We start from the raw sequence: 18,943 nt of genomic DNA, 5'->3' as shown, positions 1-18,943 counted from the left end.
TGCCTGTAGTCCCAGCTACTCGGGAGGCTGAGGCAGGAGGATTGCTTGAGCCCAGGAGTTTGAGGTTGCTGTGAGCTAGGCTGACGCCATGCCACTCACTCTGGCCTAGGCAAGAAAGCGAGACTCTGTCTCAAAAAAAAAAAAAAAAAAAAGTGTCTTTGGAAGAGCAAAAGTTTTTAATTTTGTGGAAGTGCAAAGCTTTTGATATTTTAGAAATCTCTGCTATTTTTAAAGATATTTTAGAAATCTCTGCCATTTTTTAAAAAAGGTTCCTAGGAATTTTATAGTTTTAGGTTTTACATTTATAGCTATGATCCATTTTCAGTTCATTTTTGTATATAATACAAAATGCTGTTTTACATATGGATATCCAATTATTCAAGAACCATTTGCTAGAAAAGATCACCTTTTCTCCATCAAACTGCCTTCACATCTTTGTTGAAAACCAGTTGTTGTCCATATATGTGTATATATGGCTCTATTTCTGGACTCATTATTTTGTTCCATTCATTTGTTTATCTTTTTTTTTTTTTTTTTTTTTGAGAGAGAGTCTCACTCTACTGCCTAGGCAGAGTGTCATGGCATCGGCCTAACTCAAAGCAACCTCAAACTCCTCAAGCAATCCTCCTGCCTCAGCCTCCTGAGTAGCTGGGACTACAGGCATGTGCCACTATGCCCAGCTAATTTTTTATATATATTTTTAGTTGGCCAATTAATTTCTATTTTTAGTAGAGATGGGGTCTTGCTCTTGCTCAGGCTGGTTTCGAACTCCTGACCATGAGTGATCCTCCCGCCTCAGCCTCCCAGAGTGCTAGGATTACAGGCGTAAGCCACTGCGCCCAGCCTCATTTGTTTATCTTTATGCCAATATGATACTTGTCTTAATCCTGCAGTTTATAATAGGTCTTGAAATCAGAAGTGTTAGTCCTCTAACTATGTTCTTCAATGGCATCTTTTTTTCCCCCGAGATACAGTCTTTCTATGTTGCCCTGGCTAGAATGCAGTGGCTATTCATAGGCAAAACCATAGCTCATTGCAGCCTCTATCCCGGCTTCAAGTGATCTTCCCACCTCAGCCTTTCAAAGAGTTAAGTGTTAGGAAGTGATCTTCCCAACACATACCACTGTATCCAGCTACTTGAATGGCATCTTAGTGCAATTTTTTTGAAAACCAGAAATTGCTATTCAAATGTTGGCTATTATTATCCATTTTTTTACTGCAACCTCAGCAGTTTCTTAGGTTATCAATATCAGAACAATAAACAATAGAAACTACACAAATTTCAAAATCATACTAAGTCACTTTATTTATATATAAAATATACTCAGCATATCTAAAGGCATTTTTAACTCAAACTCAGATATACAGCTTAATACTTGAAACAATATTTAACATCCTTACCTGTAGACCATATTTTACTCTTATTTTTTTTAATTCTTTTCTTCTTTCCAACTCTTTTTCCTCCTTAGTTAATGTTGGACCAACTAAAAGGAAAAAAGTTTGGTTAAAAAAAAATCCATTAGATCTGACTTGTAGAGAATACTAATGATATTTAATTAATAAAATACTAATAGTAACCCATTCAGATTAACCAGAGTTGAAATAAACATTAATATAAAGCAGGGGTCCCCAACCTTTTTGGCACGAGGGGCTAGTTTCATGGAAGACAATTTTTCCACAGATGGGAGAGGTAAGTGGGGACGGATATGGTTTCGGACAAATTCTCACAAGGAGCGTGTAACCTAGATCCCTCAAATGGGTAGTTTACAGTAGGGTTCACGCTCCTGTGAGAATGCCACTGCTGATCTGACAGATGGTAGAGCTCAGGCAGTGAGGAGAACAATGGGGAGCAGCTGTAAATCCAGATGAAGCTTCTCTGGCTTGCTCACTCACCTCCTGCTGTGCAGCCCAGTTCCTAATAGGCCATGGGCTAGTACTAGTCTGCGGCCCAGGGGTTTCAAGACTCAGATATAAGGATCCTGGGTTATGATGATGTTCTTTCAATATTTTGGTAAATAAACATACTTAGAAAGTAATATAGGAAGATTACAGTATAGATACCAAAATGAACAATGAACACCTCAATTTTTCATTATGATTATTATAACAGAATCTCAAATGCAGAAATATTAAGTAAATTTTCCAAAGGAATATAGGCATGTGCAAAATAAAAATTGCAGAATCCAAAATTCATGTTATTGTATAATGTGACATGTTCGTTTTTAAATTAGTATCAGAAAATAAAAAGTAAATAATGAAAATGCACACTGGGCATCTGAGGGAAAAATTAATGTGAAAAAAAGATTACCTCTTACTAGTTTAAAGTATCTAAGTGTTAGGAGCTTTAGATGGGTGGGTTTAAAGCATAACAGCAATATCCTACAGTGTTGTTATAAAAAATAATGGTACATACACACAATATACCAACACGAACAATCAATAGGACAGAAAACATTAACCAATAACCCTTAATGCCTTGGCCTATCATTTTCTATGTTAATATTATATGCTAGGGTTTAACTGTGGATGACTGTTTTCATACCAGTAAACAGAAGTTAAAAGGAAATCAATCTTTATTATAATTATGTCACAATTACTTTTAAAATTATTTATTTTAATTGTCAAAAACAGCATATATGTAAAATACAAATTATATATATGTAAATTGTATATATGTAAAAAATGTATAGATGGTATATAACATGATATTTTGATATATGTATACATTGTGAACTGGCTAAATCAAGGTAATTAACATATGCATTATCTCACATATTTGTCATTTTTTTTGTGGTGAGAACACTTAAAATCTACTCTCTTGGCAATTTTCAAGTATAATTATTCTTGAAGGACATTTAGCTACCACTGCAGTCTGCTTCAAAAGCTTCTAAAACAGAGCTAATCAGTCTCTTTTCTGGTCAGAAAGCAACCTAATGCCACAACATCACCTAGCTAAATTACTACATAGAAAAATCAACTACAATCATAATTTATAAGACTAGGTCTGAAATTTCAATATAAGTTATTTCTTAAGTCTCACTTGATAATATTTACTGAAATATAAATACATCTCCATCCATTATTATATCAATTATATCCAAGGCTGATGGCTTTGTATAAATATATCTCAATATGGTATCACATCAATTAGATAAGAAGCCAACAGCTGACTGATACTTTTTTAAAACACTCACAGAATTAAAGCAAAAAGTTATCATACCAATATGTAACACATAATTCACATACCAAAAGATTCATCTTTCTTATCAAGGCGAAGGTGAGCTCTGACCTGCCCTGGTTCACAGCCATCACAGGTATCACTGCCAGGGTGAATGTGAAAGGATAATACGGTTTCTCCAATTTTCACTTCATCTCCATGCTCAAGTACATAAGGGTCACATTTAGTTTTGGGCTAGAAATGAAAAAGTTTACAAAACAGAAATCAAAAATAGTTGGTTATTTTATGTCTACTGTAAGTAATGTCTCATAATTTCTAAAACATATTTGAAATGGTTCTCAATGAGACAGAAACACATATATACACACATGTACCCATTTCCTCAACTTGAGAGATGACGCATAAAAAAGTTCTATTAATGGAGAAGATAGCTGAACCAAGCAACTTATAAGACTAAGGCCTCTGTCCTTACCTCCTCTTTTCCCTCTCTCCCCTCCTTCCCATATATTTTCTTATTATATGCCATACCCTTTGCTATGTGCTGGGGATAATAAGCATTAACTGGACAGACATAGCCCCTGCTTTCAAGGAGTTTCCAGTTTAGCAACAATTCCATTAAGACAATTTTTTAAAAAAGAAGGAGGACCTCTAAAGTTGATATAAGAACATTTATTCTGAATGGCTTTACGATGCATTCATATCTAAAAATAAGACATAGATATATAACTAGAAGTCAAAACTTAATAGCCAAGTATCCTGATTATATACTTTTTTAGATGTTTCTGGGAATTCTTTTCCAAATAACACATTTGGGCTTGACTCTAACCTGAACCAAATAATACCTATAACTATAGCCTTCAGGAATAAAAATTTCATTTCAGTTTTAAAAATAATGTGCAGGTAATTAATACATATACACTCACCTGAAGAATCTGTTTTCCATTAACAATTGTGCCATTTTGACTGCCTTGATCCACAAGGACATAACTTTGTAAATCATGGTCAAAATAAATTTCTGCGTGAAACTTAGAAAACAAAAATCAAGCAATTATAAAGTACTATACTTTTTAAAAATCTATGGATAACAATTTCTCTATGATATGATGTGAACTTTAGCCTCTGATAACTTAACTTTTAATATTTTTAATACTTTTTTTGAATACAAATTATTACATGCTTCTGGTAGTAATAGTAAGGCTATAGAAGAAAAAATTATCTCTAATTCTACCTTTAATTACCATTACTAATTTAGTATATATCCTACCTCTTCTATTTTTTTAATATAAAGATTATACTACATTACACAATTTGAAATTTTTTACCTAATATCAGTATTTGTCCATAACATTAAAAAGTCTTTATATAAAACATGATTTGAAACACTCAAGGCTACATTCTCTGAGAAATTTTCCAGATCTTCAATACTTAGGACTAATCATTATTCCCTCCTTATTCCATAGCACTTTGTTCATATATTTCTCTTATTTTGTTTTTTTGATTTAACATTAAGGCATGAGGTTCACCTAGTTGCTGAATGGTAATCCATGGTATGGATATACCATAATCTATCTATTCTTCTCATAATGGACATCCTAGTTTTTTCCAAGATTTTACTGTTTGAAAACATGTTGCTATGAACCTTCTTGTACATGCAATCTTTTTATGTACAAAATTCAAGTGTTGCTCTGGGGTATACACTTAGGAATGGAATCACTAAATCACAGCATGCAAATGTTAAATTTTACTAGTTACTGACATATTGTTTTTCAAAGTGGTTGTACCAGCAGTCTATGAGAATTCTTGTTGCTCTAATATATCCTTAACCAAATGTGATATTGTCAAAATTTTTAATTTTTGCTAGCCTAAGAGGTGTGACATAAAGTCTTATGGTTGTGATTTTAATTTGCATTTCCCTGATTGCTACTGAAAACTTATATTTTATTAGCCATTTGGGTTTTCATCTTTTGTAAAGTTTGTTTGCATCCTTTGTATATTTTTTCCAGCTGAATTTAGAATAATAAAAGGATTAAAAGTTTCAAATCTTTCGATATTACCAAACTCTATTACAAAAAGCTGTTCTAAATTATGCTCCCAACAGAAGTAATATTTAAGAAATATGAGGTATAAAAACTAACACTTTGGCTTCATTTGTTTTTCTCAGATTAGAAAGATTGAATGGCTTTTAATAGAATAACCGTATTTCCTTCATTGTGAATATCCTATTTATATCCTTTGCTCACTTACCTATTGAGGTCATAGTGGGGTTTGAAATATTAAATTTGCAAAAGCTTTTAAAATGCAGAGGATATATATTTTGTCCTATTTGTTGTGACTGTCCTACTCTCTCTTTTATTATTTAACATATAAAGAGCATCAAACTTAGTCAAAATTATTTTGTCCTTTGTGATTTTTATCATGTCTTTAAACTCAGAAAGTCTTCTATACAGTGGTTAAATATTTGTTTTTTCCCCCTAATATTAATATGAGGTGATTTTTAAAACATTTTTTATGTGTGACAACAATATGTTTGATAGAGCAAATTTCACCACTACTCCACTAGTGGATGGATGTTAGTTTAAAAGAAAGAAAAAACAAAAATGCCACCAGAAAACCACCTATATTTTAGATAGGAAGGACTTCTTTGTTATGTAAGTTACAAGACTGGGTTTTCTTTGAAAGCAGGAGAATCAGGGCTCATAGTAAAAGTAAAAAAGCAAGATAATTTGGATAGCGTCAATATAATAAGGATTTTCCTCCCTCTGAATCAGTCCCAAAAAATGAAAGAAACTAGACTTTCAAATCAATAATGGGAAACAAATAACCAAAAATCACTTAAAATCTACTTTAATTCCATATTATAGTCCACTTAATAGAAACAAAATAGGAATTATAAAGGCCAAAAAAGAAAAAAAAAGGAAAGAGGAGGAAGAAAAACACAGCAAACAGACTAAAGAAAAAGATAAATATTTACTATAAAGAGTCTCAGTAGCTAAACCTTTTGTTTTGGGTTTTTTTTTAACTTAGTAATTAAGTTGCAATTCTATTTCTACTGTTTATTTTGAAAACTCAACTGTTCTTTTTTCTGAAACCATGAGAGGCTCAATTAGGAAAAGCTGTAAACAAGATCCTTGGGTGGTACAAGACAGACCATTCTTGGGTTGTAAAATACTCTGGGCTCAAAGTAACCACCTACTAAAGAAGCTTGAGCCCAGTTATGATTCATTTTTGAACTGCCATAAAATGTAGAATATTTATTTCACTATATAAATATTTATTAAATAGGTACTACTTAAATACTAAGATTAATCTACATTTTCTACTCCTGTTAAAAAAAATAAACTGTTTAAAAAAATAAACATAATTTAGTTTATTCAAAGTATGACAAAGAATTATTTTCTCCAACATGGTAATAAGGAAAATCTGCACTGCCTTCATTACCATTATTACACTGAATGTTAGCCTTCCTATGAAATGGAGAAACCATAAGCTCTCTCCTGTAATGATGGTTTTACAAATTACATCTGGGAGACTATATTTCAAAAATGAAGAGCTTACCTTACTGACGCCAACTTCAGGGATTCGGAGAGTATGCTCCATATCTTTTTCTCTGCAAAGTAAAGCATCTTTAATAATTTTTGAAGTATATTATATACTTGATCTTAGCCAAAGGCCAAGAAACAAAGAAGCATATTATATAAATGCAGCACTTACAGAGTGACATGGAAAGAATTTTTAAAAATAGACAATGTTAAAATGCAAGTCTATTGCAGCAAGTCTCCTGGTTATAGATTATCCAGTTTCCTTACTGCTACTCTAGATTTCCTGAGCTTTCACACAATTATTATTTGTTTACATGTGTTTTTTTCCTTCATACTGTGCTTTCTTTGGGTAGAGATCTTGTCTTAGACCTCTTTGTATCCAGAGCTCACAGAACAATGTTTGACATACAATACATACTCATTAAAGCCTTTTTGAAATAAATGAAAGAATGATAGAATAATATTAACCATTTTTACCTTCCAATTGTAGCAGGGTTTACAGCAGTAATGATAAAAAGTGATCCTGTCTGCAACACTGGTGATCTAATAACAATTACTCTAATACATGGGGGCCAAATTTTTTCTTCATCTGCCAAGGAAAAAAGTGGGTCAACATTAATTTAAATGCTATGAAAAAAAATTTCATAGGGATACCTAGGAGGTACCCATAAAACAAAATATAATGGTTGAAAATCTTAATCCTGACTAAACCAAGCTTCTCAAAGTTCTGCTGCTATATATCATATAGCAATGAGTAAGGTGTAACATTATTATTAAAGTAACCAACATAAAGGTATGCAGCATATTTAGCATCTATCACAGTTATAAAATAATAAACTCTCTCCTTTTTAAGTTCTTGGAATTTGAAAATATCCCAAACAAATTTTCAAATTATTTTAAGTTAGAAAAATTGGGTCCACTGTTTTTTAAAAAAAGAGAAATTCCACTGAGAACAAAAGAACAAAATAAATTTATATACTATACAGTTGTCCCTTGGTATTTGTGAGGAATTGATTCCAGGACCCACCTACAGATACCAAAATCCACAGATGCTCAAGTGCCTTGTATAAAATGGTGCATATTTGCATATAACCTATGTACATCCTCCCATATACTTTAAATCATCTCTACATTATTTATAATACCTAATACAATGTAAATGTTATGTAAATAGTTGTATTATTAAAAGAATAACAAGAAAAAAAGTCTGTACATGTTCAGTACAGACACAATTATCCATTTGTTTTCCTAAATATTTCCCATTTGAGGTTGGTTGAATCCATGGATGTGGAACCCACAGATATAGAAGGTCAGCTGTAATATAAAATCTTGTGTTTTAAAAATGTGTCTTTACATCTTCAAATTAAAAAAAATTAGATTTACCATAACCTATGTAAATTTATGAACTACACTTTTTATAGGCAACTTGCTTTTTCCCACTCAGTTACAAAAATAGACTACAAATATCTAGCCCACTAAAACAGACTTAATATACACTTTAGGATTAGAATGTAGGTAGCTTGGTTTTATGTTCTACTGATCCAGGGATGGGGAACCTTAGCCTTGGGGCCATATATGGCCTTCTGGATCCTTGAGTGCAGCCTTCTGACTGAATCCAAATTTTACAGAACAAATCCTTTTACTAAAGGGATTTGTCTATGGAGTTTGGATTCGGTCAAGGGGCCGCACTTGGGGATCTGGAGGACCACATGCGGTCTTGAAGCCACAGTGAAACTTTCTGAAGGTCCAATCATTAATATTAGCCATTTATTCATAATCTATTCTCTAAAAATACCCAAGTGGTTGCCCACATAATTTTCAATAATGTCATTAAAATAATCCATTTACTTTTTGGTAGATATACCGTATGAGCCACTAACAATTTCAATTGTTTTGCTCTTTTATAATTACCAGACTTAAGTTAAAACAATGATTATTTACTCACCTTCATCCTCAGTATCGTCTGCAGTCACATGGTCTTCACTAGTAACGTCTTCGTCGTAACTATCTTCAGTCTGAGAGTCTGTAATTTCACCTTCCTCTGGCTCACTATCAGTCTCTGTGATTTCCTCATCTTTAAGTGAAGTTGAATTAGAGATGCTTTCATTAAGAGGAGATTCTGCAGTGTTTCCACTAACTGGAATAGTGAATTCTGGGGGACTATTTTTGTAATGATTGTCTATTTTGGCCTTCTTTTTCACCTTTGCAAAATTCTCTCCCTCATTGCAGCTTATATGTTCAACACTGGAGACTTTTGGATCTTCTGAATTCAAATCCTAGAGAAGGGTAGGTGATATAGGTGGGAACAGGGTAGAATCATCTTAAACACAGTGTAATATCACATCAAGTCTCAATGAGTTAGTAAAGATATATGTACAGTAAAACAACAATAGTTATAATCTGTATCCACTCTTCTTCTCGTGTTCCTTTTATTGGTTAATGATAGTATCATACACTTATCAACCAAATTAAAAACCTTATAGTTATCTTTGACACCCCCTTAACCACCATATGAAATTAATTATTAACTGGTAGAGAATTCATCTACAATTTATCCCAAATCTGTCACCTTATCTTTTCTCAAATGTCCTAACATTCCCAGTCCAGCCCCTCATCAAGTATTGCCTGAAACATGTGATAACCTAGACCAATGTTGTCTGATAAAAATATAATGTAAGCCATATTTGTGCTCTGAAATTTTCTAGTAGCCATGTTTAAAAATAAAATTATTTATGAGTGGATTATATCCATTTTTGTACTAAGTCTTCAAAATCCAGAGTATATTTACACTTCTAGCACATCTCAATTTCTACTAGCTATACTTCAAATGCTCATTAGGCACACATGTAGCCAGTGGCTAGCTTACTGGATAATGCAGGCCTAGAATAGACTCTAAATTTTCCTTTTAACTTTTAACCAATTATCAAAGTCAACACATAAAATACAGAATTGATTTCACTTACAACATGAATTTAAAGACTGAAATGTAGCAAAATTATACTTTTGCTAAAATTGAGTACTTTATTGACTTGATAATTCATAAAAGTATAAAGTACAAATTAGTTATATCTCTTTTATCCCCAAATTTCAACATACAGAGCATAAAGCCTTTTATTTAAATTTGTTATACATATATAGCCAGCATGCCCTGTGGTAAATGAACAAATCTACTTTTCAATACAAATAAAAATTATATGTTTTTATCAGGTACAATGAGGTTTTTGTTTGTTTGTTTTTTCGAGACAGAGTCTCGCTTGTTGCCCAGGCTATAGTGAGTGCCGTGGCGTCAGCCTAGCTCACAGTAACCTTAAACTCCTGGGCTCAAGTAATCCTTCTGCCTCAGCCTCCCGAATAGCTGGGACTACAGACATGCGCCACCATGCCCAGCTAATTTATATATATATATTAGTTGGCCAATTAATTTCTTTCTATTTATAGTAGAGACGGGGTCTCGCTCTTGCTCAGGCTGGTTTCGAACTCCTGACCTCAAGCAATCCGCCCACTTCGGCCTCCCAGAGTGCTAGGATTACAGGTGTGAGCCACCGTGCCCGGCCTTACAATGAGGTTTTGAAATATGTATACATTGTGGAATGGCTAAATCAAGCTAATTAACATGCACAGTATCTCACATACCATTTTTTGTGGTGAGAGCACTTAAAATTTACACAGCAACTTTCAAGAATACAATATATTGTTATTAACTACAGGCACTATGTTGTACAATAGACAAATCTATTATTTTAGCCTTACAAGAAGCAAAGAGTTATTTTCCTCTTTTTTCTTTGGTTTGTAATACACTCTCAATTTTCTTTCTACCATAGAGCAACATGATGAAGTGAATTCATATGTTCTTCTGTTATTTTATAAAATACGAGAGCATCTCATACACATATTTTTAATAGCAACATAAATTCAGTTTGGAGACTGGCTAAACATTCAGTGTGATAAAATATTACACTTGAAGCAATACAAACTCACCAAGGACAAAAACAAGGGCAAGAAGCTGGAAAACTATGAGGAGCTTTATAAGCCTCATAAATTATAGCAAAAAATTTTCCTACCTATATATACTTTAAAAAAAGCAGCAGCTTCCAATCTTGTATATTTTATTATTACTACTAATTACTTATTGACAACATATGCAGGTGGAAAATAAGTGAAACTGCCAGAAGTGCTACATTTTATAAGCTATTTGCCAATACACCATGTTAGGTATTAATAGATAATAAAGGGTGCTTACACATGGGCACTGAGGCATATATGTATATTTCAAGTTATTTACTCAAATCTCCTCACTCTACTGTTTTCCTTCCACATACCCTCTACTTCCAAAAAGTATGGCTCAAGAGTATCTTAATAAATAAAGAAAATGACCAAGATACTCTAACTGGTCTCTCATAGTATCATAGTTACCTTTGAGAATCCTCAGGGAATTCTAAAAATTTCATCAGGATTTTTCTTACATTCCTGTCCTGGAGTTCACGTATTTTCAAAGAAGGATGGTAAAGATAAGCAGTTATGGGAGATAGGCTAGACCGAAATATTACAGAATGCTTTGTCAGAAACAGCCATTTGAGGATCCCTAAACACTCTTCTCACTGCCAGGGACAGGTGCTTTCACAACCTAGCTTTTCAAACAGTTCAACTACTAGAAATAGGCACAAGCCATTAAAATAGAGGTCTTAAAAAGCAAACAGAAAAATAATTTTGGGGGCCAGACACAGTGGCTCACGCCTGTAATCCTAGCACTCTGGGATGCTGAGGCAGGAGGATCGCTCAAGGTCAGGAGTTCAAAATCAGCCTGTGCAAGAACGAGACCCCGTCTTTACTAAAAACAGAAAGAAATTAATTGGACAACTAAAAGTATATATATCAAAAATTAGCTGGGCATGGTGGCACATGCCTGTAGTCCCAGCTACGGGAGGCTGAGGCAGTAGGATCGCTTGAGTCCAGGAGTTTGCGGTTGCTGTGAGCTAGGCTGATGCCACGGCACTCTAGCCTGGGCAATAGAGTGAGACTCTGCCTCAAAAAAAGAAAAGAAAAATAATTTTTTGTAGTTTAGTCATATATTCTTCTACTGCTAGGTACTGTCAGTGAAAAACAAAGTAATACTTGAAACAAATCGAATAATAGAAAATAAATCCAACAGAATCCTCATTCTACATGTAAACTTTAGAATTTAGTATTAAGTAATTTTTCTCTGCTTAGGAAGAGAAAAACATAAGATAAAATTTCCAGAGTAAAGTATCAAATAGTTGCCACAATTCACAAAATACCAATACAACAAATAAGCCTACTTTCCTGACTATAAACCACCAACTTTATCTGTTTAGGGAATAGCAAGAATATTGGTAACATTTTTTATATTTTCTTTCTTTCAATTTAACATTGTATCACAATGTATAGCATAAACATTTTTAAAATTCCCTTTATAAAGTACCATTTGAGTGCTTAGTACTTTTTCAATTAAATGTACCACCATTTTCTTAACCAATATCTTACAGGCTATTTAAACTTTTAATCATAATAAATATGTACCTCACTCCATATTTGCCAGCAATGTGTTTTTTTTTGAATGTTTGCTAATTTAGTAGGCAAGAAATTGCTCAACATGACTAAGAAGGTTGAACCTGCCTACCTATAAACTGTATTTTTTTTTTTTTTTTTGAGACAGAGTCTCACTTTGTTACCCAGGCTAGAGTGAGTGCCGTGGCTTCAGCCTAGCTCACAGCAACCTCAAACTCCTGGCTCAAGCGATTCTGCTGCCTCAGCCTCCCGAGTAGCTGGGACTACAGGCATGCACCACCATGCCCGGCTAATTTTTTCTATATATATTAGTTGGCCAATTAATTTCTTTCTGTTTATAGTAGAGACAGGGTCTCGCTCTTGCTCAGGCTGGTTTCGAACTCCTGACCTTGAGCAATCCGCCCGCCTCGGCCTCCCAGAGAGCTAGGATTACAGGCCTGTATTTTTTATTGTGAATTGTGCATATCAACTTATCAATTGAGGGTCTGAATACTGTTCTTCCAAATTAAACACAAGATATTTTATCTGCCCTAAATCTATCTCCTTCAAATTTTAAGAAATGCCTTCTATTTCCAGTGACTGAGAATTTGTGAAAGAGTCCATGTTTGCTCCATCTGAAATCTCCTTGGGGTTGGATTCTGACATCTTATCTCAAAGATATGTTTAAAATATCGAGTGATTGAATGATTTTCAATTTCCTTAAAAATTTTGGTTTATCATCATTATATAAATTTTTAAAATTATGAAGACATTACCTTTTCCTCATTTGTTATAGAAGAATCTGGATCCTTTCTTTTCTTCTTCAATTTTTTATCTTTACTTTGTTTTGTGCTAGAAGTTTGATATGGTTGCAAATCTACTCGAGAATGAAATTGATATCGACCACTTTCCACATCACAGTAGTAGTAAATTCCAGTGGAAGGATCATAATATAGTTGATTTTCCTTTCAAAGTCAAGAAAACAGTTAAGTTCTACTCATGTAAGATGAAATAAAATAGATATGCCAAATGTATTCAAATATAGTAAATGTTTCTTTTAATAACAATAGTATTTTCAGAAGATAATAAATTAAACATAATAAAAAATGTATGTAATTTTCCAAAATACTTTACCACTCAGTATCTGCTCTAATTTTCCTAGTGTTAAAATGAATAAATCTAAATATTAAATGGAATCATCAGAAATTACCAATACTTGGCCATCTTTTACTCATAATGGCAATTTCACATGATTCAACTAAACACATCAACAAAAAATGATGACAAAAAATCTTTTTTTGAAAGATGAAAACTAAAACTTGCATGAAAACTAAGACATGCATAAGGAAAAGCTAAACATACGAAAGCAATTACAGACTCATTATTCTTTATGATTGTGTAATAATGGTTTGGCAGTATAAACCCCCAAACCCTCCTCTTAATGTCATAAAACAAAGATTGGCCTTTTAAAGTTCATTAATTAAATCACTGAAGAAAAATCTGAAAATAAAGTTAAGCTCATAAATACTACAATATAACAGTCTATAGAAAGAAATCAATAGACGATTGTCTTCATAAATTGATTAATTCTACAGTAAAGTTAAGTATCTTATAAGTAAAGCAGCCATGCAAAATGAATTTTGGCAAATTATGGATTAAAAACTAGAAAGATAAAATTATGTAATCACCTGCATTTATATAGATACTGGCCAGTACTCCATAACCAAGATTTAACTGAACAGTCTATATTTTATTTACATCATAAATCCATGCAGACCAGACCTGGAAACATCTTATGATGTACTGAGATTGAGCAACTAAAACTTCCTGAAAAAGAATAATTTATTTTTCTAATTGTTGGTACTACTGCAATTTATCATCTTTATCCCATGCATTTTGCAGATCTCTTAGAAAAATATTTAGAATTCTCACCATTTTTCCCTTAACTAAGAAACTGAATGGAAGATTTCTTCTAATCTTTATTTCTAACTCAAACCGTTTTAATCTGTTATGTCTGTCAGTATAAAACATACACTTTCAAAACACAAGAAAAAATAATTAACATAAAATGAAAACTAGCACAATAAAAACAGAACACAATGAAGTCCCTAATTTACTCAGATACATAACCAGCCAAATATAACTGTTTACAGAACTGATGTCAGAAGAAAGGATACAGAAAGGAGATAGAAAAATGACAAAAGCTAATGTCTACTTGGAAACGCTGTTTTCCTAGAAACCCAGTAAGTAATAGCTACTCCCTTTGGATAAGAATTTAAATATTAATTCTGAATATCAATCAGCACTGTCAATTAGCATACTCCTGTGAAAGAAAACCCCTTCTTTACAAAGGACTTAAAAAATTACAATGGCTACCATGTGCAGATTGACAAGCTAATGATATCTCTCATTTAGTATTATCATTATGTTCCCTATGTTAGTTAACAATAGCTTCAGTAACTGGAAGGGTAAACATCTACTCCACTTTTGAGCACCACATTCTGTAATTCCCCAGGGGACTTCAAGGATCTAGATTATATTCTTAGAGCCTTGACATTGAGGTGGAAGGGTGAGTTCCATCATTTTCATCAAATCTTGAACAAAATCCAAATAAGAATTAGACTTCAATATCCATAAAACTGTATTATAGATCAAGACTTTATTTTCTGGTTATGTCATAGTCAATTGTCCATAGTATTTCTGATCACCTTAATTCTCTGGTTCTCACTGTTAACAGACTGATTTTTTTAAAAGTGAAATGCTTAAAAGACAGAACAAAAATCATCGAATAATAAACACGAGAATTCAAGAAAAAAAAAAGTCTCCCTCTGTGGCCTAAATGGACTCATAAAAATATTTGAGACAATTTTCTAAAATCTCTCCTCAAGCCTAGAATTAACAATCTTACTTCCCTAGAAATTCTATGAAAAAAAATATTAGTTTAGGTCCTTAAACATTAACTACATTTTATAAAAATGTAATTATCTACTTTTATTAATAAAAGGTCTAACATTTTTGTATGTTATTTCACATATAAAAGGTTATTTAGGCCACTCTAAAACATTAACCACTTCAGTACGGCACTCACCAGCCACAAAACCTTGCCCATAGCCGGCACTCATAGTCCGCACGATAGTTTGTGCTGTGCATTGACAACAAATCCGTTTTGCTCTTGTGTGACGAGGAAAGCTTTAAAGCACTGAAAACTTGTTTTACTTTACAGGCAGCTTTACTTGTAATGTAAATCAGAATAGGTAACATATACATATATGTTTTCATTACGTTATTTTTAAATGTTCATAATTTTATTTTGATAAATGAAAAATTAGAAAAGTCATATCACAGTTGTCGGCTAAAGTCAACACTCGGCTGTGCACATTCAACTGTGGCTGATGCTCGAACCGAAGTGGTTAAACTATAATAATCCCAATTAATAACCGAGCTATGTAGCATCATAAGCTATTTTATAATTCTTCTGTCAAATAGCTTTTTGCTTTTCTTATCTCAGCTTAGGGTTTAATGTTTGGTATCAGGCACTAAGCATGTAACCATACAGTATTAAAAGGTCTGAGATACTTACAGAATCATAATAGAAACCGGTGCTGTGGTCAAAATACAGTCCAGTATTTTCATCATAACTAAATCCAGTCTGTGATACAGCAGCTTCTGCTGCAGCTCTCAAACTTTCAGCTAATGATGAACCTTCTAGAGATGTATCTTCTGTTGCTAATGTTGACACTGGCTCCTACAAAAGATACAGTCATATCAAGTAAGACAAAAACTTCCGTATATCAATTTAAAAGTTAGTAGAATTTGAAACAATAGACTTAGAACCATATTTAATGACTTCAGTTTCTACAATGGAAAGGGGTGGCAATCAATTACAATTTTAACTACTTTTAAAAATATTTACTAGTGTGTCAGTTAATTCAACTTTGACTCAGCTTTGAAGACACTAAAGTGAGTGACAATTATTTTACAATAAATGACACCATAGAAAAGCAATTCACAAAATATAGACCTTGAAATATTCTACATGACAAATTACATAGATTCTTCAATAATTACCTGTTCAATGGGGAAAAAATTCAGAAAGAGAGATAGAGGTGAAAGCTACAGATTAAATGAGATATATCACACACAGCGGAGATCCTGATTTAAACAAACTATAAAAACAAATTTATAAAACATTCAGGGAAGGCCGGGCGCGGTGGCTCACGCCTGTAATCCTAGCACTTTGGGAGGCCGAGGCGGGCGGATTGCTCAAGGTCAGGAGTTCGAAACCAGCCTGAGCGAGACCCCGTCTCTACCAAAAATAGAAATAAATTAATTGACCAACTAAAAATATATATACAAAAAATTAGCCGGGCATGGTGGCGCATGCCTGTAGTCCCAGCTACTCGGGAGGCTGAGGCAGGAGGATCGCTGAGCCCCGGAGATTGAGGTTGCTGTGAGCCAGGCTGACGCCACGGCACTCACTCTAGCCTGGGCAACAAAGTGAGACTCTGTCTCAAAAAAAAAAAAAAAAAAAAAAAAAAACATTCAGGGAAACTTGAAAAGTGACAGGATATTCAACATAAAGGAAGCATTAAAATTTCTAGGTGTGAACATGGTACTTGTGGTAGTTGTCCAAAATTCTCTGCTTGAGTGAAAATATGCTGACAGATTTTGTTTTAGTGTATGTATATCATAAAATTTTAGAATATAATGTAGCAGGAACACAATCACACATATAAATAAGTTGCTAATTTTTGTTTTTCAAAAACTATAATAGTCTTTGCATAATTATACATAAGAATGTTTATAATCCGTATATATGCTGTAATGAACCAGAGAAGTCTACTTTCTACATAACAACAAAGAAGGACAAGTTCTTGAGCATCAATAGTTTCATATCTAGCATTTTATTACCTGGGAATTTGAGGCAAAATGGTCTTGTCTATATTGAACATTTTCTGTTCCATCAGTACCAATGTACGTATTGTTTTCTATTTGCAACTGGTCTTTAGAATTAAAAGTAGGAGCTTCAGTATCTTGATCTTGCTGATCTGAAAGTTCGGTCACTTTATTTGGAAGACTAACATCATTATAGTATGCCTGATAATAATAATCTATAGCAAAAACAAATTAAGTGATATCATATCAGAATAGTGTATATAAAAAGGACTTAACTTCAAAACACTCGCACTGAACACAAACAGCATATATTGCAAATAAGTCACAATTTGTACAATTGAACACATTTTAAAAGATTAAAACTCATGGTGCAGATACTTCTACAAAAGTATATATCTTTGATCCTAACGTCTCCTTCAATACCCTAGCTGTCAAGCTAAAAAAAAAAAAGGTAAGTAGATTTGGATTTTCCACAGCAAGATTAAAAAGAAAATAGGTAGACAGGTTGTGTTCTGTCAAAAGAAAAAAGCAACTCTTACCAACTTCTAACCACATATCTTAATGTTGCTTATTAACAACAAAATAAAGGCAAAGTATAGGGGTTGATTTCTTGCCAAATTTCTCTCCTGATGCTGACTTTTTTTTTTTTTAGAGACAGGGTCTTGCTTTGCCACCCATGCTGGAATTCAGTGGTATGATCATATCTCACTGCAGCCTCAAATTCCTAGGGGCTCAATGGATTCTCCTGCTTCACCCTCCCAAGTAGCTAGGACTACAGACACAACACAACCAGGCCCAGCTGATATTTTTTTAACTTTTTATAGAGACAAGCTCTATCTGCATTGCCTAGGCTGGTCTCTAACTCCTAGGCTCAAGTGATCTTCCTGCCCTGGCCTCCCAAAGTGCTGGGATTATAGGCATGAGCCACTGTATCCAGCCCTGATGTTGACTTTAAAATATATATATATATATATCTCATACAGATGTGTGAGGTTAGTACTATTGCTATGTTTAGCAATTTAGCTAAATTATGTCCTAAATAAATCAAGGCAATACTTAATGGGAAACATTACTTCCTCTTGTGACCCACATATATTAATACTAAAACTTGCTATCTATCTGTTATTTTGCCTTACAATATAATGACACTGATGAAGCCATGGTAGACTGGCACTATACATAATGCTAAGTGGAATGCATCAACAAAATACATGCCCCTGGTCACAAGGAAGGCCAGATATGAACATAGATGGTTTACTGCACAGCAAAAATTACTCAGTGAGTATGCCACACTGAAAACACATTAGCAACATAATAGAAATTACAGCAATGACAATACATTTCTACTTTTTCCACCAAAAGAGCAAATTGATTATCTGAAAACACCAAATCATACAGAGAGGTCAATGTTATGATGGTTCTCATATTTATCTAGATCTTAGTCTATTTTATATCTAAAGAAAACTCTAAGTTAACATGATAAGAATGTAACAGTATTAGAATATCCTCACAATAAGAGTTGAATACCTGAGGTTGACCAAGGAGTATGGTTCTCTGTTTGTACTTCTACATCAGACTTTTTATTATCTTCACTTCTCCCGCAATGGAGTATTTTACTGAGTTCTTCCACCTGAAAGAAAACAGGAAAAAAAAATTGAAAGTGAGTAAAAAGAAATCATGTAACAATCTCATACTATATACTCCATTCTCCTGCTATTACAAGTAATCATTTTTCTCAGTAAAAGTTTTAGAGAAATGCCAAGAGCAACTCATTGCCTAGCTTTCTGTTTATGTTTTCTGTATCATTAAAGAAATATTTAGAAGC

At 33.3% G+C, this 18,943-nt stretch overlaps 1 protein-coding gene across 1 annotated transcript in view; it reads right to left on the bottom strand.

Annotated features, from left to right (window-relative positions):
• AGGF1 (angiogenic factor with G-patch and FHA domains 1) overlaps positions 1-18,943 on the bottom strand; it is a 32,025-nt gene that overhangs the window by 10,891 nt on the left and 2,191 nt on the right. Inside the window, exons 2-11 of the mRNA XM_012738339.3 lie at positions 18,646-18,748; positions 17,134-17,333; positions 15,803-15,967; positions 12,999-13,187; positions 8,663-8,993; positions 7,195-7,306; positions 6,734-6,785; positions 4,102-4,203; positions 3,247-3,412; positions 1,402-1,484 (exon numbers count right to left, since the gene is read on the bottom strand). Of these exons, the coding sequence (XP_012593793.2) occupies positions 1,402-1,484; positions 3,247-3,412; positions 4,102-4,203; positions 6,734-6,785; positions 7,195-7,306; positions 8,663-8,993; positions 12,999-13,187; positions 15,803-15,967; positions 17,134-17,333; positions 18,646-18,748 (1,503 nt within the window). The remainder of the gene's footprint in view (positions 1-1,401; positions 1,485-3,246; positions 3,413-4,101; positions 4,204-6,733; positions 6,786-7,194; positions 7,307-8,662; positions 8,994-12,998; positions 13,188-15,802; positions 15,968-17,133; positions 17,334-18,645; positions 18,749-18,943) is intronic.

This window comes from Microcebus murinus, chromosome 11, assembly GCF_040939455.1.
Source record: "Microcebus murinus isolate Inina chromosome 11, M.murinus_Inina_mat1.0, whole genome shotgun sequence".
Classification (NCBI taxonomy): Eukaryota; Metazoa; Chordata; class Mammalia; order Primates; family Cheirogaleidae; genus Microcebus; species Microcebus murinus.
Note: the sequence above shows the minus strand (reverse complement) of the source record. Positions and strands in the feature narration are given on the sequence as shown.